This window comes from Panthera tigris, chromosome D4 (genome assembly GCF_018350195.1).
Source record: "Panthera tigris isolate Pti1 chromosome D4, P.tigris_Pti1_mat1.1, whole genome shotgun sequence".
Lineage (NCBI taxonomy): Eukaryota > Metazoa > Chordata > Mammalia > Carnivora > Felidae > Panthera > Panthera tigris.
The window spans coordinates 59,325,299-59,348,350 of NC_056672.1; the positions used below are offsets into that span (position 1 = coordinate 59,325,299).

At 50.0% G+C, this 23,052-nt stretch overlaps 1 protein-coding gene across 1 annotated transcript; it reads right to left on the reverse strand.

Annotated features, from left to right (window-relative positions):
• Positions 1-7,186: 7,186 nt before the first annotated feature.
• Positions 7,187-22,987, reverse strand: IGFBPL1 (insulin like growth factor binding protein like 1). Its single transcript, XM_007089332.3, has 5 exons — positions 22,540-22,987; positions 13,028-13,137; positions 11,964-12,080; positions 10,022-10,180; positions 7,187-8,164 (listed from the first exon to the last, which is right to left on the reverse strand). Exons 1-4 carry the CDS (start codon positions 22,985-22,987, stop codon positions 10,031-10,033), a joined length of 825 nt encoding a protein of 274 aa, XP_007089394.2. The 3' UTR covers positions 7,187-8,164; positions 10,022-10,030.
• Positions 22,988-23,052: the final 65 nt, after the last annotated feature.

Sequence of the window (23,052 nt, forward strand, 5' to 3'; positions counted from 1 at the left end):
GCAGGAGCCTGACTTGGACAGCGTTAAGGGCAGGATTTCACTTGGTCCTAGATGTTGCAATTCTGGGCCACCACCCATTCAACAAATTTGCACCAAGTACCTCCTCTGTGGAGCATGATCTCTGCCAGTCGTCTTCACACGCCAGCAAAGCCTCATAATCTCGTAAAGTAGGCAGTGGGCTGACCTCTTTTTAGATGAGGAAGTGGGAACTGAGAGGTTTAGCCTGCAGCTCATTTGGACTCATTTTCTCAGGCATACACTAGGGGCCAGAAAGGGGGCCAGTGTCTAACCATACCTTGAAACCTCAAGAGCCCATAGCAATGCTGTTGAACAAGATCAAACACCCTGCTTCTCTGCTGGATCCACCAACGCTACCCTTGATCAGGTCCCGGATCCCAGATCCCAGGCCTTTTAAAGAAGTATAGTTTGGGTTGACTCTATTCTGGGTGTGAGGCTGACCTCTGGTGGTCACCTTGTTAGTTAATTTGCTTGGATCATTCATTCATTGGGGGGGAAAAAACAGGCTCAGGTGCCAGTTCTAGGCAGGTTGTGGGGAAAGAGAGTTGAATGAGGCAGTCCTGACCCTGCAGGAGCTCACAGTGTGGCAGGGAGACTATTCCCAAATGAGATGAAAGTTCTGTGGTAAGTAGAAGCACAGAGGCCATGAGGTCACGGAAAGAAAGAAAGAACATTAGGCCGACACAATATTTATAAGGCACCTATAGTAACATATATGGACTCATGGAATGCTTCTAACCACCCACAAGGTACTTATTATTAGCATTCCACTTGCTAAATAAATGTGGAGGCCCAGAGGTGTTCAGCTATTAAGTGGAGCCAGGATTCAAACTCAGGTGTCCTGACTCTACTGCACCCCACTCGGCCCAAGGGAGAGGCCCAAGGGAGGGGTAGGGGATCTGTTGGATGAAAAGGAGGTAACCAGGCAGACACAGGAAGCATGTTTCTGGGAGAAGGGCCTGGGGTTTGTGAGACATTATGGAGGGTGTGAGGAATGGTGTGTGGAAAGGACAAGCCTGGGAAGAAAGGCCTGAGAGGAGGCAGGGGCTGGATTACGAAGGGCTGTAGGCCCGACAAGGAAGTTCACATGCTGTCCAGCAGTGGGAAGCCATGAGGGCTTCCCAAGGAAAGTGATAGGATCATATTGTAGTTTCTAAAGCTGGTTATGCTTCGGTGGGAGGATGGGTTGGGGGGTCGGCCTTGAGCTGATGCCACTGCCAAAGTGATGCTGACCTGAGCCAGGTGTGAGGACGGGTGGCAGATCCTGGCAGCCCACAGGTGGGCTTCCAGGTGTGGTGACAGATTGCTGCAAAAGGAGAGTGAAGTTACGGTGACCCATTCTCCCCGCTGGGGACCAAGTGGGAGTAGTGCTAGCATTATGAAAGGGAACCTAGCTGGAGGGGCAGATTTGGGGACAAGGTGCTGAGTTCATTTGTTTGCTCGTTTATTCAACACATTGTATTCAGTGCTGACCATGTGCTAGGAACTATTATTCCAGGTGCTGGGGACACAGTAGGGAGCTAAATACCAGTCCTGGACCTTCTCCCTGATGGGGGAGGCTGACCACAAGTAAAATAAGTGAAACAGTCTGTCAGATGGATAAGAGAAAAGTCTAGCTGGGAAGGAGAATAGGGAACGTGGGTACGGTGGGGTTGGAATTATAGTTTTCAATAAGGTGCTCAGAGATGGTTTCACTGAAGAGATGACAAAGGACTACAAGAGTTATGGAAATGGCAGGTGCAAAGGCCCTGAGGCTGGATGGAGCGCATCTTGGGGGCTCAGAGAACACAAAGGCTGGAAGCAAGGAGCCAGAGTGGAGCAAGCAAAGGCTAGAGATGGAGGTAGAGAAGTAGAGGGTCTTGGGGTAAGGGCAATTAGAGCCTTGAAGGTCACTGTGCCAACTGGGGCCTTTACTCTGCATGATGAAGGAGCCATCAGAGGACCAGGGACATGATCTGACATGTTTTAAAAGGATCACGGGAGCTGCCATGTTGACAACAGATTGCTGGGAGAAGAAGGATAGCTTGATCCTGATAATGCCAACATCGGTGAGTGAAGAATGAGAATTCCATAAAGGGCACTAAGGAGAAGCAGCTGAGAACCATGAGGAAAAGACCTGAGAGGCAGGAGTCAAGAAGCCAAGGAAGGAGCGAGTTTGCAAAGGGAGGGAGCCCTCGGCAGAGTCAAGTGCTTCCAAGAGGTCAGGTAAGAGGACAGAGAAGTGTGCCCTGGCTGAAGCCTCAGGGTTCCCTCGAGACTTGGTAAGAGCAGTTTGTGCAGAAGGGTAGGGGTCGAAGCCAGACTACTGTAGATTGGGAGCACCACTTAATCCCCTCAAACCCCTGGGATCTATACATTAATCCTAGAATTGGAGGACCTTGGGAGGAAAGCAAGGAGGCACATTATGAGGGCCTTGGAGAGGCCCCGGACTCCCCACTCACTTAGGTAGAGGGGTGGACCGTCCAAGGCCATGGAGCTCCGTGGTGCCAGAGCATGGCCTGAAGTACAGATTCCTGGCCCCAGCCACATACTCTTCCCACGTGTCCCAGCCTAACCTTAGTACCACAATAAACGCCCAAGTTTGAGGGGGTCAACGCAACAACCATTTATTTCTTACTTAATCTTGGTTAAGCAATTAACCAGTGGTTAACGAGTGGTTAATGAATAACGATGGTTAATTTTTTGTAATAATCTAATGCAGGTGTCTAGTTAATTGGCACTTATCTCCCACATGGAGATTCAGAGGCACAGATTCCTTCCATCTTGTGGCTCCACTGTCAGCAATGGTTCTTAACCATTTATGTTATGTATTCTTCTGAAAAGCCAATGAAAGCTACTAGAAAAAACTGAGCCCATGCCCATCCACATAAAATTCTGAACACTTTTGGGGCGCCTGGGTGGCTCAGTCAGTTGAGCGCCTAACTTCAACTCAGGTCACAATCTCCCGATTCATGAGTTTGAGCCCCACGTCAAGCTTTGTGCTGACACGCCAAGCTTGCTTTGGATTCTCTGTCTCCCTCTCTCTCTGCCCCTCCCGTACTCATGCTCTCTCTCTCTCTCTCTCTGTCCCTCCCTCTCTCTCAAAAATAAATAAACATTAAAAAAATTGTTTTTAAACTTCTGCACACTTTCACGGGGCTCACAGACCCATGAATCCATCTACAGAATCCCTAGGGGTCCACAGACCCAAGTGAAAACCCCTGCATGGGGCCTCAGAGACCTCCGTGTCAGCTGGTAGATGGGGACAAAAGTGTGGAGAGGGTCCACCTACTTCTTTAAAGCCCTGGGCTCGGCATGGAACACATCGCTTCCATTCAGTCCACTGGCCCAAATGACCTGACCCAACCAAGGTGCTGGAGGAGGCTGGGAAATGTAGTTACAAGGACATTTTGACACTGGGCAGAGGTCCCCAGTTTTCAGCAGATAGCTCATCCCAGCTCTAACACACGTGACACCTCCATGCGGGTGTGTGTGATGTTCCTCACAGAGATATTTTTAGAGTTAACCCTCTCATGGGCCATTTGCGCCCCACCTTCCAGCTTTGCTTATGTTATTCCTTCCTCCTTTCTTTTTTCCTATCCAAACCCAGCCCATTTTTTCAGACCCCTACTGAGGGCCCATCTCCTCCAGGATGCTTTCTCTGACCATCTTAATCAGCCATCTCTGGCCCCTTTGAGCTCATAAGGCCCACCCTTCATTTAGTTTTGTTCTGTGCCAGCTCTTTTTTGTCAGCATATAATGAAATGGGTCTCACTTTTTGTCCCACTGGATGGTGTCTTCCACAAGCCCCCCCCCCAGCATGTCTGACCTGTCTCCCTGAGCCCCTGCCACCTGGCACCCAGCCCTCAGCATCCCCTCCAGAGTGGACCGAGCATGTCCACTCACTCACGCAGGCTCGGGGCAGCAGGACCGACCAGGAATTACAGGCTCTGAAAGCGGAGGAAGTGACCCAGACCTACAGACTGTGGTGCAGCTTGACCTTGCTTCTGAGTCTTCAACTCCAAAGCTAATGCCCATTCTACCTGAGGGACAACTATGGCACCTACAGCGACTCGGGGGGTGCTGTGAGTGGCAGCAGCCCCTCAGCACCGAGCAAGGTTGGTGGTCTGCAAATGTGTGTGGTGGGTGGGTTTATGAGTGGAGGGAAGAGAAGCTTCTGCACACCATCCCCACCCCCCCAATGATTTTTCCTCTTCCCTCGACAACCAGCCACTGCCCTGAGGGAGATTTAGGCATGAGGAAGACAGCCATAGTGAAAGGAGACAGATTGCTCTGCCTCCTGGCTGCCCCTGATGTACTTGCACCTGGACTCAGAGGGAGCCCTGACTGTAACGTCCACACTCCAGGAGACAAAGTCAGTCCCACCAAGCCAAGCATGGGCAATCACTGCTATCTGCTCTGTCCTGGGTGACAGGCTCCCACGTTCTGAATTCATTATTCAGCTACAGACGCCAGGCCACTTTCGCTTCCTTTAATTAATTAAAATATCATATAATAATCATTCTCTGATTTAACGTTCAGGAGGCCCTGGCAAAGGCTGGGAATGAGGAAATTCATTAGAGGGGACTGTTCACTGTCGATTGATTTGCTTGTTCTTATTAATTTTTCTTGTGTCATCCATCCTGGGGGAGTGGGGAGGGCAATGTTTTTTAAAAGACATAGGATTAATTTTTACCATAAAATCTGAAGAAAAAGTCCATTTTGACTAAAAATTGGACTTTTTTGTGTATGGTGGGAAGTGGTTAGGTTTTGGGATTGAACATTGGCTTTTGAACGGTCTCCCTTAAGCCCAGTTATAAACAGGAGACTGTGAGTCAGGCTGCCCACCACTTGGAGCATCAGGTCCAACCTCCTCCTCCCAAATGCCAGGTGGCATTTAGGGGCGTGGCCTAAGACTGCTCGGCCCACCTGCCACCACAGCTCCAGGCAACCAGTCACAGCTCACTACTCGCCTTCACAAGCCACCCTGCACTTCTGCGTCCCTGCTCCTTTCGCATGCTGTTTCCCTGGTCCAGAATCCCCCATACCCACTCCAGTCCGCAGCGTAGATGCCTCCTTTTCCGGGAAGTCTTCTCTGATCTCCCCCTGCTTTGATCACCAAGCAGACACGTTGTGCTGCCTGGCAGGAGAGCAACCTCATCTTCCCCACTGGAGTCTCGCCTGACAGCCCAGTTCCTACCCATCTTCATCCTGCCAGTGTCTGCACCCTTCTGGCCTCTGGAAAACGCCACTCCGTGTGCATGCGGGAGATGACAGAGGGCACAGCTAAGCTGAATGAATGAAATACTGGGATGCATATCCAGCAGGAGACATGAGTTCCAGGGGAGTTAGAAGGATCAGGCTGGTAGGTGATTAGGACTGGTTAAAAATTGCGCCCAAGCTGTCCAGGTGGGGCTGTGACGAGAACTCAGGTGTGAGAGGAAGGGGGATTAGGACTAAAGTAGCTGATGTGGATGAGGAAAGGACAAGATGGTCAGAGGTAGTGGAGACCTATCAGTGGGACCTGCGCCCACCCACAGCAGTGTTCCCAGGACAAACAGACCACAAAGACTGTCCTTAAAAACATTTATTTTCAGGTGCATGGGTCATGTGATATCAGCACATCTATGAAAATAGGGCAGAAAACCCAGTTCCTGGGGGCACCATGTTTCTGAACGGCAACAGCACCCTTTCTTTCAGCCCTGGGAGGGGTCTGGGGGCTCTCCTAGTGCAAAAAAGTCGTTAGGTTGGAACAATCCTCTTAATCTGCCTTTTTGGTTTTGGTGAAAATTTCAGAGAGTGCAATATTATTATTATTATTTTGCACATCATTACGATGCTAACCCAGCCCCCTGTGGTTTTGATGTTCAGCTCTGTCACCCAAGCACTCCATCTGCCCTGCTCTCTGCATCTAGACCCAGCTCTCCAACTGTTTTGGGCAAATGTAAGGTGAGTCAATGGATTTTGCTGGATGTGCTTATCAGCACATGCATGATGTTGTTCTAGTACCTTGTCCGGGGCCACAGCATCCCTACTTCTGACAGTTTCACTGTAAGTGAAGGCACTGTAAGTGCCTTACCAAGTCTTTTCCCAACTATGCAAATCACACAGAGATTCAGCCGCAGACCTTGGGTACAAAAACCCTGCAGTACGGGGAGGGGGGTAGGGGCGCTGAGTAGGGAGGGATGTGAGCAGACCCTCCATAGCCCCAACTTCCAACACACAGGCACAGCTTCCAGTTAATCAGTTTCAACTCTGATTTTATTCAAAGAAAGGGGTTCCAATGTTTTAAAGTTTGCAAACTACCCATCTAGTTTCGTTGCCTTCTTACTCAAATGAGGAAACGGAGGTCCAGAAGGTGAGGGGACTTGCTCGGAGTCAGGCAGCAAGCCAGGGATGAATCCCCAAATGGACCTCATGTTTCTGGATTTTCAGGCTCTGCTCCTGCCATGTAGTACATCAGGGTGATGCCACCCCAATATTTCAGATACGGAACGGCCAGGCTCAAAGGGAGAAAATGCAATTCCAAAAAGGATACCAGAATGTGATACCTAGGGGGGAGGGGCGTGGGAGTATGCTGTAAAAGCTGAGAGGGACCAGGAGGAGAGTCCCTGAAGCCCCTTCCTTTCCATAGCCATGAGATTATCTCGAGAAGCAGCACCATGGCATGGAAAGGGTGCCCCAAGTTCTGGTCCTTCTCCGAGGCCCTTGGACCTTGGGCAAGCGTCTCCCTCTCGGAGCCTGGTTTATTCATCTGCAAAGGGGGTTGGGACATCCGTGTTCACCCTGCCTGCCGTGCTGGAGTTGTGAAGAGGCCACAGACAGAAAAGCACTTCATGAACTTTAAGGACAAGACACAAGTGAGATCCCAATTCTGACTTAAAAAAATTTTTAATCACCCAAGGGAATCTATTTTTTCAGTCAGATAATAAATACTCGTCTCACTGAAAGAAAGAAAAGAAAAGAGGGGCACCTAGGTGGCTCAGTCGGTTGAGCTTCTGACTTCAGCTCAGGTCATGATCTCACGGTTCGTGAATTTATTCGAGCCTGGTGTCGGGCTGTGTGCTGACAGCTTTGGATTCTGTGTCTCCCCCTCTCTCTCTGCCCCTCCCCAACTTGCGCACATGCGCTTGCTCTCTCTCTCTCTCTCTCTCAAAAGTAAATAAACATTAAAAATATTTTAAAAAAAGAAAAGAAAAGAAGAAAAGGAAAGAAACAAGAAAGAAAAGAAAGAAAAGAAAGAAACTAAGCCTAATTTCTGGGTGAGGTCAAAACGTCTCTAAGTAAAATGTATTCTACTAATACTCTAATCCCACAGCTCAGAGGAAGAAGCATCTGACCCCATTTCTCCAGTTTGATGTCCAGAAGCCAGGTGTCTACTGCTTACCTGGTTAGAGGATGCTGGGCTTGTTGACAAAGGGACACCTTGGTCCCCAAGCACCCAGCCAAGGGGCTCCGGAGTCTGGTAAAGTGTCCCATCTAGAACTCCATCTCTTTAAGGTGGGAAAATGGCAGGAACAGAAGAGCTGTGGCCAGCTCCACACCCACTCTGGTATGAAGCGGTGGCAGCTGTTTTGAGCAGTTTTGAAAACGAATGCTAAGACTACACTTCCTGTATTTTTTCCACAGGGCCATCTTACTCTGGGATGGCAGGGCTCCAAGGGACCTGGGTAACAGCTAGTCCAAACAGCTAGAGACAAAGGTCCAGAATGGGGAGGGGCCTATCCAGGTCACACAGCGTGTCAGAGAGCAGGCAGAGGATGAAGGCGGGACGGGACTCTCTCCCTCCTTCTACAACACACACTAAGTCACAGAGCTTTCCTAATCAGTCACAGACAGATGAGGTAAAGACACAAGGCTGAAACAGGCCTTGTTCCAGCCCTTTAGAATTACAAATATACCACCAGGTGACCTTCCCTGGGAGGGAGTAGTTAAAAAAGAATTCTTACGGAGCAGTTCATTTCAAAAGTATAAAAAAGCCACATGCAGTCTGGTTTCCCAATGCTTGCCCTGCTAAAAACTACATCTGCATACGAATCTAGTTTGCATCTAATCTGTAAAAACATACAAAAGGGGTCATCTACAAACAGTTTCTCCAACTCTTCACGAAAAAAAAATGATCCATGACTTGACCTTTCCAACATCTTGTCATCAGGTTTCTAAGACCCTAAAAGGAAAAAGAGAAAAGGATAAGAGAAAAGAAGTCTACTCTGTCACAATCAACTATGTGGTAAATGGAAGATGGGGGAAACGATCCTTAATCTTAAATCTTCCTAGCAAGGAGTGGTGCTGGTGGAGAGCAGAGGGGCCTTGTGGGTGTCCAAGAAGTACAAGTGGGACCACTGGGTGGACATTTCAGGGAGGCAGAATGCAGCTTAATACAAGGAAGAACTTTCAAATACTGGGAAATCCAAAGAATAGATGTCTGATGGTAGTGAGCTCCACACCACTAAAGGTATGCAAACAAGAGCTGGACAGTACTGCTTGTTGTAGGGGGGGACTGAAGAACTGGGTGGTGGCATGTTCTTAAAATTCCATGGTTCTTTGTGGCTCTCTTTTGAAAACTCATCTATAATAGACTGCGTTCATAGCCTGAGTTCATTGTATTTTTTAAATACGTATATACTTAAAAATTGTGTACACATTTGAAACATGAAATATATATATATACACACACATACATATGTATATGCATGTATATGTGTACACGTGTGCAGGGAAAAAGTCCTGATACGTGATATGTATATGACAGCATAGAACAATACATATACAGAAAAACCAGAGTATCAGGAGGGCAACTTTAAGAGCCATCTCCTACCTGAATTCCTATCTGACCATTTCCTACCTTCTGTCTTCCTCCCTGTTTCCAAGAGCTCGAACTACTTCATCCACCATCCTTCATCCCCAATGCCACTTTCTCAGCAACATCTTCGTTTTTCCCCAGTTCTAAGCAGCTTCCCTCTCCTCAAACTCATGCACGCCCCTCACTTCCTTAACACTGTACCCCATTCTCGCTTAATGACGTTCTCTGTTTTGGTTTTCTGTGCATCCATACAGACCTGACATAAAGCCTTGTACACAGAAGCTACATGACAGTAGTGGCTCAATAGGAAAGACTATGGATTACAACCACAGCAAAATCCTGCATCCCGGCCCCTGGCCTCCTGTGATGGCAGCAGACGTCCCCTACCCCACTGATGCCAGGCATGGCTGCACTTCAGCAGATGTGACATCTGCCACATCTGAACAGAAGCTTTAAAAGGGACTGTGTACCTGGCTCAATCTCTCGTTCATCCCCTCTGCCACAAAGAATGGACCCAGTCCACGCTGGGGCTGCTCCTCCAGCTGGGTCCCCATATGACGTTCAGAGCAGAGCCACAGCCAACCAACCCGCAGCCACGACAAGGAATGTGAGCAAGACATAAATGTTGATGGCTGTGCACCAGCAGGCCCTGGGGCTGTTTAGCATCAAAAGCTGGCTAATTAGGGGGGTTGTTTCCTAGGGACTAAAGCAACCCCAGCTCTCACCTGGCTGACTATGAGGACAAAGCCACGGGGCCAGAGGAGATGCAGATTCTCCTGGAGACACGCTGCTAAGCACGACCTGCTGTTCTTCCCCAGGAAGAACCCGGGGACAGACAGACAGCCTCCTCTGCGGGCACGTTTTCCCACGGGTGCCGTCACAATGACAATGTCTGCTCTCTCTGTGCCCTCTCCAGGACTTGAAGGAAATACTCTGTTCCACTTCAGAAACAGAACACAAGCAACTGGTCTTTCCCACCTAGTGACACCCACAACGTTCACAGTTCCCGACTTTGCCTGCTAGGTGGGAAGCACAGAGCGGTATGGGTGTTGACCATCCTGGAGATTCTACCTGCTAGCTGTAATATGTTCCCACTGTTGGGTATTCCCCTGCTTTCCTCGATTTATGTATTTTTCTTCTTTCTTATCACACATCTTATAAGGCATCTCAATCTTTTGTGACACAGGTGTATAAATACCGAAAATGACTTAGAACATGTACATTGCTCCATCACATGCGGTCGTCTGGAGCTGGGAAGCGGGGGACTTTGTATTTACTCAGATCCATAACTGTCACCGTGCCGTGGGACTCGGCCTCCCCAACCGCATTTGCTGAATGGCACAGGTACACTCCCTCATCTTCCTTTCGCAGAGGGTTGATCTAGAAATAAAACAGGCAAGTTTATATGGTCATATATGGCACAGCAAAATCACTTCCTTATTTAGTCCCTAATGATATGTCTGAGCACTTATTCTTTTTCAAAATAAGATAGAGCACATTATTTCTCTTCTTGCCTTAGCTGCCAAGAAAGAGTTAAATTTTATACTCTGTACCCTCTCTATTGCAGCTCTCATTTTAAGGCTTCCTCTGCATTCCTGCCTTTTACTGTGAGCTTACCTGGTCCTCTTATTGAAGGTGATAAGTATACATCACAAGAAAATACTGCAAATTAAAAGAACGAAAATTTACTGACTGGGGAATGATGCACAAGTGCTCCCAATGGAGGCAGCCTTTACAAAGTAACACAAGAGAGAACATCTCCCCCTACCCTTTCTTGTGATAAAGAGGGGGATGTGCTTGATTTGAAAAAGCCATGGACCCAGCTGCATTCTGAGTCCCTGAGCTGGATGGAGAAGTCACCAAACCTTGCAGAGATGGGAGTGAAAGGAAACAGACACCCTCAGAGAGCAGCCCGTTCTCACGCCCCTGCAGAGCAGACCCACACTGGCTCTCTCCTCTCTTGCTGTCTCTGTCAATCGTGAGTCACTCGGCAGACTGGCGGGGGAGTTACGTACACCATCTCATTTTAAACTCATGCTGATGGTGAGGGAAAGGGGGAGCATTGTTATCCTGACATTACAGGAGGCTGGCAGGTAAGTCACAGACTGTTGGGTCACAGGGCCCTCCTCTTACAGTTGTGGACACTGAAGCTCAAGAGGTAGACTGACTAGCCCAACACAGACCCCCATTCCGTCACTCCCTCACTTTTTCAGACCACACTGTTCTAGCAACTTAAACTACTGCAAGTGGCCTAGAGGAGCCCTGGAGGGGTTGCCAATGTGCGGTCTTCCCTCCACTGGCCACATGGTCTTGGGCAAGTGTATTAGTTTCCTGTGGCTGCTGGAACTAATTTCCACACACTTAATGGCTTAAAACAACACAAATTTATTATATTTAGGTTTTTAAAATTTTTCATTAAAGACTTTATTTTTGGGGTGCTTGGGTGGCTCAGTCAGTTAAGTGTCTGACTCTGGCTCAGGTCTTCATCTCATGGTTCATGAGTCTGAGCCCCGTGTTGGGCTGTGCTGACAGTGCAGAGCCTGCTTGGGTTTCTCTCTCTCTCTCTCTCTCTCTCTAGACTTTATTTAAAAGATAAAGACATTAAAATTATATAAAAAAAGATTTTATTTTTAAGCAACCTCTGTGTCCAACGTGGGGCTCAAACTCACAACTCTGAGATCAAGAGTTGCACACTCTCCCGACAGAGCCAGCCAGGCGCGCCTGTATTTATTTAGTTCTTGAATGAGAAAGGGGGCTAAGAAGAAGGTATTAGCAGAGCTGCCTTCTTCCTAGGAATCCTAGGGGAAAACCCATTCTAGATAGGCTGCCTGTGTTCCTTGGCTTGTGGCTCTCTTCCTCCATCTTCAAAGTCAGCTGATTAGCTGACTTTATTCCACCTGCAACCTTAATCCCCTCATGCATATAACATACCCACGGATTCCAGGGATTAGGACATGGACATCTTTTTGGGGCCACAATTCTGACACCAGTGAAGACCACTTACGCTCTCCGGGGTTAAGCTTTCCTCACAGTTATGGTAGAGTCCAACAAGAAAGGGATAAGAACAGCTTTGAAATGTGTAATGTGCTATAGAAATATAAAGCGTGCTTTATAAGGGCCAGTGAACAATAGCCAAGTAATCCTAAACAAATGAGATACCCACCAAAATCCAGGCTGTGGCCTCGTGGTCAGAAGGCCCCCCTCGCACCTGGACAGCTATATTGACGTGGTCCCCAGGAAGGTCCTCTAGCACCTGAGTGCCCTCAGGAGACTGTGTGACCTACAGAGGACAGGAAAGCCAGGAGTGATTTAGAAAGAGCATTTCTGGCTAAGAACTGCACCACAGACATCCTTGCTTTCTACATCTTTCTACTGACTCATAGGCCAAACCCTAGCACCTCTTACTCCTATTCAAAGGTCAGTGGCTTTTTAAACCTAAATGTATGTGCAGACAGCACCCCCTGCTGGACAGCAACGATGCGGACGCCATCACTATCTCACAGAAGCAGCTCAGAATTTCATGGCCCTTCTCTGGGCTGTCCGTCGAGATAGGGGGACAAGAAATGCTGTGATCCACACCAGTCTCTCAAAAATTGATCTGCAGGAAGATATAGTTTTTGAATAAGACTTGGATAGTCTTTCTAAAACCCAGATCCAGTGAAGCAGGCTCTAACTTCATTCCAGTGGAACTAGGCTAGATAAGTAGATGAACTTCCCAACCACTAAGTGGCCAAAGAAGCAAATGGCACAAGGAAGGATGGCACTCTCCTTCTCTGGGGGCAGCTTTGGGGTGAAAGTTTTGAGGCATAAACCTGGAGGTAGAGGAGTGAACATGTAAGATATCTTTTTTATTTTTTTACTTTTTATTTTTTTTCAACGTTTTTTATTTATTTTTGGGACAGAGAAGAGACAGAGCATGAACGGGGGAGGGGCAGAGAGAGAGGGAGACACAGAATCGGAAACAGGCTCCAGGCTCCGAGCCATCAGCCCAGAGCCTGACGCGGGGCTCGAACCCACGGACTGTGAGATTGTGACCTGGCTGAAGTCGGACGCTTAACCGACTGCACCATCCAGGCGCCCCTAAGATATCTTTTTTAAATAGTAGACATACACATGAGAAACACCTCTCTTTCTCTCATTCTCTCTCTCTCTCTCTCTCTCTCACACACACACACACACACACACACACACACACAAACACACACACGAATTCTTGGACATAAGTACCTTCCTCCACGTGATGACAGGGGTGGGCACAGCCCTCACCTCACAGGACAGGTACACCTGTGCACCAGTGACGTTGTGGACACTCCGGGGTGGAATGACAACCATGGGGGCTGGAGGAAGAAGACAAGGGATCACAAGCTTTACCCTGCCAGGTTCCCAGCACCCCACCACTAGAACTCCCTACCTGCAGAGAGCCAGCTGGGATAGTCCGACGTGAGGGGGCAGCAGCAGAAGAAAGCTCTACACACATAAAGAACGCACTTGTGTTTCACTCAGACCTGGAGGCATGCCTACATGTTTCCTCATCCTTGCCTTTGTTCTATCAACAGGAAAACAGGGATCTGGGGAGGAGAGGCGACTTCCCAAATCGCCCGCCTCGTCTGTGGCAGGGCTTGGTCTCATCACACTCCCACCCAGGGCCCCTTCCAGGACTCCGGCTGCCATCTGCTTACAGCTCAACTCCGTGAGACACTGAGCGTGCGTGGGGAGGGGCTGGTGTCACCTCACCAATGCCAAGTCTTCTAACAGATGGGCTTTTCTCCTTCCACGTGGAGGGCGGTTCAAAGAACAGGCCTTGCGGAACAGCTGCACACACCGAGCTGAGACCCCCTGCGGGGCCGGTCCAGACGCTCGTTTGCATATCTCAGACTCTCAGACTCCACAGGAGGCCTCCCTGCCCCGACAGCCCCCTCCCGGTGGGCAGAGCTGCAGGCACGGAAGCCGGCACTGGGACAGAGGACGCCTGGAGAGAGGGAGCTGCCGGGATCACGGTACCCAGGCAGTGCAGCTCAAGGCTGCCAGAACACTACCGAAAGGGGAGGGAGGGTGTGGGCAGGCTGGCTGGGATAGAGACCATGCAGGCATCTGAGAAGTTCCTAGCTGACATGCCACACTGTCCTCCTCCCTGGGCCCACTGCCTCCTCTGCTCACACTGGTGCTAAAAGAATCAAGTGCAGCCACCTCGGCTCTGGCCTTCCACCCAGCCCCTCAATGGACCTGCCCACACTGCCTCCCCCACTCTGCATGGAATATAGCTCTCAACTCCTCAGGGCCTAGAAGGTATGTGTCCTAGTCCAGGACCAGGTGTCTGTACCTCTCTGACCTGCTGGAGCACAGCCTGCTGGCGTCCAGGTGCTTCCATCCCGCCTCACTTGAACTAGACGGCAGCTGGGCCCATCCCTGCATCTGGCCCTCGGTTTCTTGGGCAAGATGCAATGGGGAGGCATAGGGAGGAAAATGCTCTCCGCTTGGGTCTGCTCATCTTTAAGATGGGGATAATACCCCCTGCTCACAGGGCTGTTGAGCTCATCTTACTAGGTGATGAGTGCTAGAGTAATGGTTTAAGTTAACAGGACACGTAAGTGGAGGTCAGGAGCAGGTTTGGTAAGCAGATGACTGGATGAAGAGGCAAATGGCAAATAAAGAGCAAACACATTCATTGTCTGGCCATCAAACTGCAGGGTCTATGCTCCTAGGGCTCTGCTGAAGCATGAAGGAAAGGGCCCTCGCCTGCCTGGGTGAGGCTGCAATAAAAAGGAGAGCAAAGGAAGGAGACGGAAGGCCACAGGAAGAGCAGGGAAGTTCAGGAGTGAAAGGGCACAGAAATGAGACTGCTCTGGCCTCTCCAGACAGACTTTGTCAAGCTGGTACCAAAGAAAAAAAAAGTCTCTGGAAAGTTGTCTTAGAACCAGAGTCTCAGACCAGAGGGGCCCAACTCCCCAAGATCCTGTGCCTGATCATCTGTGGTATGCTCATCTAGCATCTACTTACATGCCTCCAGTGATAGAGAGCTCACTACCTATGGAGCCAGGCCTCTCCATCTTTGGAGGGCTCTGTTCCTAAGAAAGCTTGTTTTCACTTGGAGCTAAAACCCACCTCCCTATAACTCCCACACGTTGATGCCTCCTGGAGTCCTACAGCCCTCAGAGAGTGCCCCAATGGCCTCCAATGAATACAGACACTACCTTCTCCACCCCGGAAAGGGGAGGGAGGGTGTGGGTAGGCTGGCTGGGCTGGAGACCATGCAGGCATCTGAGAAGTTCCTAGGTGAACTGCCACACTGTCCTCCTCCCCAGGCCCAGGCTGCTTTCTTCCCTCTCAGCCTGATCAGCCCACTCCTTCAGTTGTGCCTGTATGATTGCCCCCAAGCACCACACCTCTAGCCACAACACTGAGTATAACCAAAGGCCCCCCAGTGAACCAAGGTCTTAGGCTTCTAACATTGCCCTATGCATCCCAGCCACCTGCAAACTGCTACAAAGGACACCCCCACCCCCCCACCCCCACCCCCGCCTCTCCAGCAGGGGCCCCATCTGCAATATGACAAAGAGAGTCTAATTTATCCACCCCCTCCTGCCAACACCACCTCCCCGGAGCCCAGCCGTCCTCAAATGGCTCGCTGGGGGAACAATCACAACCGCATCTTATTCCAGAGCCCTCAATGGATTCCAGAGGGACACTCAATCAACATGTTTTACTTTCATTCATGTAAAGTCATCAATTTTAAATGAGGTTTCATCAATCCCTTTCAGTCCTAAATGAATAAACTGGTAAATCACATTTCAACGTTCTCTCTCCTCGAATTTCCCTCTCCCTCTTTTGAGTAACTGCAATTAAGAAAGACTGTCTTGGAAATACTGTCTTTGCTACTGATCTTGTGGCAGAAAATACCACCTCTTTTACAAAAGAGTCCCAGCTTTCATTGATAAAGTGACATTCAAATTTTTATTTATTTTTAAATTTACATACAGCATGTTATTCCTTGCAGAGTGCAGCTCTAAGTTTTGACAAACGCCTACGGTCACATAACCACCACCATAACCAAGATATAGAAGAGTCCAGTTATCTCAAAAAATTTCCTCATGCTGCCTTTTGTCATAGTAATCTCATTTTAATATTAACATATCTGATTGTAAATTTAAAACATTTTTATCCATAATAGCTCTTTCTAATCAGCTATCGACGTCATAATAGTAACAATGGTAATAATGCCACCGTCTGACTCTGATAGCTTGCAGTGTGCTAGGCACTCTATTCTGTTTACAGAGGATTAACCCGTTTGATCTTTCCAGCAATTTCACCAGCTGTAGAGCTAGCCAGAGTTACCCAGGCTTAAATGATAGGCAAGGCTTTGAGCCCAGGGCTTGGGCTCTGAGCTCTGTCCCACACTGTCTTGCCTTCTACTTGGATGACACTTCCACATACACTACTCCTTTCATCCTTATACCTACCCTGCTAATAAGCACGTGCTTTTATCCCCACTTTACAGATCAGAAAACTAAACCTCAGAAAGATGAAGTGCCTGGAGGAGTGGAGACTCAAACTCACCTGATTTCATCAACTCCACGCTGATTTTTACTTTTTAAATTTTGTAATGTTTATTTTATTTTGGAGAGAGAAAGCATGAGTAAGGAGGGGCAGAGAGAGAGAGAGACGCAGAATCGGAAGCAGGCTAAAAGCTCTGAGTTATTGAGTTATTAGCACAGAGCCTGGTGCAGGGCTGGAACCCACAAACCATGAAATCATGACCTGAGCTGAAGTCGCATGCTTACCCGACTGAGCCACCCAGCCGCCCCACCACACTCATTTTTAAAGTGAAACATTTGTTGCCTATTTCCATTCCAGAATAAGAAAGGGTTCCTTAGGGATTGTGTTGAGGATCCTCAAGACAATCCCCAGGTTCAGTGTTTGCTGGGAGGACACACAAAACTCAGCACAGGTGTTTTTTGTTGTTGTTGTTGTTTTAATGTTTATTTATTTTTGAGAGAGAGAGAAAGTGCACGCACATGCAAGTGGAGGATGGGCAGAGACGGGACAGAGGATCCAAAGCAGGCTCCACACTGACAGGAGAGAGCCTGATGCAGGGTTCAAACCCACCAACCATGAGATCATGACCTGAGCTCAAGTAGGATGCTTAACCGACTGAGCCACCGAGGTGCCCCCAGGACCCAGCACAGTTTTATACACAGCTATGATTTATTACAGTGAAAGGAGACAAAGCAAAACAGCAAAGGGAAAAGAGGTTCACGGGGTGAAGACACAGGAAACCAGGCACAAGTTTTCAAGAACCTCTCCCAGTGGATCACACAGGACACGCTTAATCCCCCAGCAATGAATGGTGAGAACATGTGTGAAATGCCATCTCCCAGGGAGGCTCACCCCTTGCCTAGGATTTTTATTGGCGGTAGGTCACCTGGGCACCCTCTGCTTACTATGTACCAAAATTCAAGGGTCCCAGAAGGAAAGCAGGTGTGCACCATGAACCACAGTGTTGGTATAGTTTAGGCACAGTAAGCCACCCTCAGCAGTTCCAAAAATGGCAGGAACCCTCCTGAAATCCAAGTTCCCAGACACTAGCCAAGGGTCAATCTCACCAGCAGGTCTTTCTAAGGACACAGTCTCTGGGCTGCTCCGTTTACTCTCTTCTGCACGGGAATAAAACCCTCCAAACATCACCCCTGGGATTGATGTAGAGATACTATTAAATGGCTGGTACGTTCTTTACACTAGCAGGTCATTCCCAATCCTACTGTCCCCAAGGGCTCATTCGAGTGCCGTGCTGGGGTGCTCAACGTCATGACCACAGGCAGGATGAACCCAGGTTCAAATCCTGTCTCTGCTACACCCCAATGCTGTGACTTGGTCTCAGTGTCTTCTTTAAAATGGGCACAGGAGTCTGTTCCCCACCCCAACCCCTCCCCCTCAGCTATTGGGAGGAACAGTTACAAGACCCCTTGCAAACTAAAAGGCTTCCACAGAGAGACCCAAGGATTTGGCAGACTGTGCTACCCCAAGGGTAATCTCCTCGAAGTGCCTTGCCTGCTCCAAAGCCCCTACTGGCCTCTGGGGGAGCAGGCCTATGGGTGGGCTCTATCTACCTTGATCCAGAGGCCATGCCCATAGCTCTCATCCTGGCAAACCTGGAGCACAGCCTCTCACCTCACTGTTGCCAGAGTTGCCACACTCCTGGAAGAGCCAGGGCTTTCTACCTGAATTTGACAAGAGTAATGTGGATTTCAAGAGGGAGGATGGTGCCTCGTGGGTCCAGTCTGAATGTGCCAGCTTCATTTCTCTAGATCTTTCTTGCTCAATACTTGTTTCTTTCTGTCTGTGCCAGCAACAGCCCTAGAAATGCTGGGATGGCACACACAGATCCGTCCATCAGGTAACAGAATAGTCACCCACCTGTACACCCACTGGGGGTGAGCAAAATACCACCAAGGGAAACTCAAATGCCTGGGGGTCCAGGTGCCAACCAATGGAGCTTGGGCAAGTTGCTAACCATTTCCTCCTTGTCTGCAAAGACAATGACTGCTACCCCACATCCTCTGGGGTGAAGGGACAGAATGGATGTGACTGAATTATTAACCATGTGGATCCGTACAAATGAAAAGGATCGATATTATTATTATAGTGTGTGCTGATCTGTCCCCCACCTGGTCAACTAAATATGTCCTGGATGGCTAGAATGGACAATCTTCTCAAATGCCTCCCAGGTTTATTTAAAGTTAACAGTGCCAAGGAAAGAAGGAATATCAAGAGTCATCCCCCAGGACCCCATCTGCTTGTACAAAGAAGTGCACAGCCAAAGAGTTTAATCATCAACGCACTGAACAGCCCTGATAATTTATGCTAATAGTCATGTTAGGATGTGGAAGGAGAAACAGCTTAATCCGGCTCCCTGCAGCCTGTGCCTCAGACCCCCTCCCTCGGCATGAAAGGCTTTTGAGCACGAGGCCCCCCTTCTTTGTCCCTCTCACAAAGTGGCATTCGCAGCCTCTCCTGGTTACCTGGTAACACGCACCTCGCACAGACTGAGATTTCTAAGTGGACTGGAATTTCAGCTGAGGTGAATTTTCTAAGATTCAGGATCTCAAGAGCTCACTGAAGCTCAGGGGCTCGGTGCCCTGTTGGGTATTGGCACGGGGCCCTGTTCCTATCTAATTTAGCATTCAAAACATGCTATCAACCTGCTGTCTGCAGGATCCCCACCCCCTCCCAATGTTAGCAAATGGTCAGGGAGCACACATGGAACAACACAGCCTTTTAACAACAAAAACAACGCCACACCACCTTACAACAGAGAAGCGAAAACAGTAACTTCGTACAGAACAAAGCTTCATCCCTCAGTCCGGCACTCAAGGCTGGCAATGCCCCCCCTCCCAACCTCTCTGGGTCTCACCCCCTTCCCCAATTATCCCCCTGGGTACCTGTCAGCAGGTCACTGTTCACACCCATCATGGGCCCCCTACCTCCTCCTACCTGCTCTTACCTTCATGCCTAGTTCATGCTGAGCCTTCCTATCCCCTTTTCTCTGCCCAAGAATTTTCTGCCAGTCCTTCAGGGTTCCTCTCAGGTATTTTCGCTTCTATAAAGCTATCCCTGTTCCTCTCTGGAGCCATCACCCAGTGCTCAATAGAGGAACCAGCAGCAAGCCTTGGGGGGAAAACAGGACGGTGGCTCCAGACTGAGAAACCCTCAAGATTCAAGTGTAGCTGCTTTGTAGCCGCTTTCTAACCAGGTGGCCAGCAGGTTAGAGGTGCATGGCTCCGTCTGAAAAGAGCCAGGAGGGGTGCCTGGGTGGCTCGGTCTGTTGAGCGTCCAACTTTAGCTCAGGTCATGATCTCACAGTTTGTGAGTTCGAGCCCCGTGTAGAGTTCTGTGTTGACAGCTCAGAGCCTGGAACCTGCTTCCGAGTCTGTGTCTCCCTCTCTCTCTGCCCGCCCCCTCCCCCCCCGCTTAAGTAAATAAACATTAAAGAAGAAAAAAAGCCAGGAACCCCAGGCTGGAGCCCTACATCAGCTAGGAGCTAGCCAGGGAGCTCCCTTCCGTGAGCCTCAGTTTTCCTTTCTATTAAATAGGAGTGAGATCTGGCCAGGGTAGTTGTGAGAATTGAGTAAGAAGATGGAATGAAAGAACAATTTCCAACAGTAAAGAACTATTCATATGTGGGAACAGGAGGAATCTTCATTAAATGTGTTAAAGGATTGCTCTCGCTCTTAGGCTTTTGGGGGAGTTTCAGAGCATGGGAGGAAAGGTCAGAGTTTAAGCCTGTACATGGTTTCCAAATGCCCCTCAGAGTTATGTGTAAGAACACTTCCCACACTGTGCGGAACCTAATAAATATTTACGTTGGTCTCATTCAGTGAAAGTCAGGTGCTCGTTTATTGAAGGATAGGTGAGGGCCAAGGAGGGTGATTTTATTAACAGTATTGAAGGAGAACAGCTGCTGCTGTGACTCAGCCTGTTTCCCTTCCACCAGGGTCCCTAGGGGCATTGTTAAAAAGTGCCCCTGCTATGTCCTCTGAATAAAGGATGGCTTTAGGGCAGCACAGCACGAGGTGCCACCTTCACTGGCCGGGAAAGATCCCCCTGTCTACACCTTCATGCTTCACATGGACAGGGGTCACAAACACTTCAGTGTCACAAACACTTCAGGACAAAAAGAGATAGGGAACGGTGCCCAGGTCTGTGGCAAATGATACAACTGCTGGTGGGGAAGGAGAGCTAAATTCCGGGGAGGCCTGATGCCTGTCACTAATGGGATCATTAAAAGCAGCTTCTGAATTCCCTTCCTTTTGGCCCCTTGAACATCTTTACTCCTGGGGCTTGTGCCTGGGGTGGGCCTCAGAGCCCCCTAGATCAGACTGGAGGGGCTGTCACATTTACTTGTCATTTGGTAATTTTCAATGAATTAGGGGTATGGGGTTTCCATCTGCCATCTGGCCGCACTCTGGTAACCATGGCAACCACCACCTGCCTGACTTAACACTATCAACTCCTGTCCTGAAAGAGCAACTGCACAAGGTGTCGGGGTCCTGGATGCTGGTCAAGCTTTACTGGTCACTCTGGATGTGTCCCCTGACCCCCTGGGTCTCAGTCTCCTCTGCATAATAGCAGAATTGGTTTATGTGTCTTCAAGGTGGCTCTCTCTTAGGAACAGACTATCACTCCAAGGAGAAATTATCTGAGACTATCAGCACCGGTTGGATTCTGGGGACCTGGTCAGCATTTCTTGTGTCTCCTGCATGTGGAGTTACTTATCTGGAGACAAAGAGAACTGCCTGTGAATTAACTGCTAAGGAAAGCAGATTGTAAAAAGGAGGAATAGGAACTAGAAGGGAGGAGACAGGACTGTTTGATGCCACACAGCAGAAACAAAGGTTCAAAGTGGAAGGGGGCCTCAATAGTGGTTCCACAGGGCTGACTCGGCCCAGAGAGGGGTAGGTAACAGCCCAAGGTCACTCAGGGAACCAGCAGCATCACAGAAGCACCAGACAGCTCTTTCCTCCACTGGGTGCCCCAGCCAGGAACAGCTACCCGTGACTTTATTGTGCTCCAGGGCTGCCTCAGACCCCTCAAAGGGCAGCACATTGTTTTTGTTTTCCGGGACAGGAGCCCTCCTGTCTCATCCCGAACAACCCCCTGGGTCTCCTGCACTTGAGTGCATCTACCAGGAATGCTTGGGGGGAAATAATACTAGAAATTTCCCAAGGTCTGGAAAAGGTCATCCCCCACTGCCAAGGTTTCCCTGTTGGAGCTAAAGTCATCACCGCAACTTGGGCATTTAGGTCTAGACTTGGGTCTCCAGGCCCAGGCCAGAGCTCCAAGCCAGGCTCCTTGGAACATCCTGGCCACAAGCTCACTCACCTCAACTCTTCACTGCCCCCTCCAGGCAGTGTAGACAGGGGCAGTTCTCCAAAACCTAATGGGGCAGGAGGCTGCTTCACTGGGCATACCTGTACTGATGTTTTTCATTTATTTTTGTTTGGGTTTTAAAAATTACATATAGAGGTGGGCAACTTTAGATGACTTTACTGTGAAGTTAATGAACTTTAAGTTTCTAGGTACTCAGCAATGGAATAAATTTCTATTTCTTCACCCTCCGAATCAGATAAGCCTTACACCCACAAAACCCAGATCTCTCCCTGATGGCACCATCTTTTCAGAGCTTAGGTCTCCAAAGGTCTTACCTGTCCTGGGTGGGAGAGCCCTCAGGTCCTCCCAGCAGAGCCCCAACCCTGGTGTTCTGGCCCAGTGATTCCTGAGTCCCCTGTCTTCAGCTCCTCCTCATCCAGGATTTTCACTTTCTCTGCCTCTCGCTTCAAAAACCCCACCCTGGCCTGGCTCGGTGCCGGACCCAGGGGGACTTGCACCCAGTAAGACACCTCCTCCCCCAACTCCCAGGCTGGTGGAGGTAAACATGTCAGGCCTGCCCATAACAGCAGGCCTTTTTGGTACTATACCAAAAGGGGCAACAGGCTCACCAAAATTCTGACCAGCTCGGGGACTTGTATCTCCATGAGCTTGGTAAGCAAGGGTGCAGGATGTGGATTCCTGTCCCAGTCTTCTTGAGTACCTGGCCAGGTAATAAAAACTGCTTCCGAAGGGAAACCTTAGGCTGTCAATCACTGTGCTTTGAGGGATCCTTAGCCCCACACTCCTGAGGGTTGGGGGGAGGGGTCCCTCTTTCTCTTCATACCCCAGCACCGCGGGGCAAAAGCCATACTCACCAAATTCGCAGGGGCCATCGCGCGCCTTGTGCAGGTGGCCCGGGTGCGCGCGGGGCACGTACCGGGCGCGCAGGCGCAGTGCGCATACGCTGGGGTAGGAGCGGCCGTCGGAGCCGCAGACGGCGCCGCGCTGCGCGCACACGCAGACCCCGGTGCCCTCGGGCGCCACCCCCGCGGCGCGGCTGGCGCACACCAGGCCCGGGGCACAGCGCGCGCCGGCCCGCCCCCCGCAGCTCGCGCCCTCCGCGCCCAGGCAGCGCGCGCAGCAGCCGCACTCGTCGCGCGCCGCAATCGCGGGCGCGGGGCAGCGCGCGGGCGCCGGACAGTGCTCGGGCCGGCACGGACCGCACTCGGGGCGCCGGCCGCCGGCGGCGCGGAGTCCGAGGCCCGAGGCCAGCGGCGGCAGCAGCAGAAGCAGCAGCGGGAAGAGCGAGGTGGAGCGCGGCATGGTCTGCTTCGGGACGGCACTGGCGCCTCTTCTTCGCGCTGCGCTGGGCTTCGTGCGCGCCGCGC

Bases quoted from the DNA above. Each gene is read 5' to 3' on its own strand.
- IGFBPL1 (XM_007089332.3), bottom strand. From the start codon at position 22,987: ATGCCGCGCTCCACCTCGCTCTTCCCGCTGCTGCTTCTGCTGCTGCCG. The intron at 13,138-22,539 runs GTGAGTATGGCT...TTCTTCCTCCAG, and splicing joins CGATGGCCCCTGCGAATTTG to CCCCCATGGTTGTCATTCCA. The intron at 10,181-11,963 runs GTGGGTATCTCA...TTTTATTTCTAG, and splicing joins AGGCCACAGCCTGGATTTTG to ATCAACCCTCTGCGAAAGGA.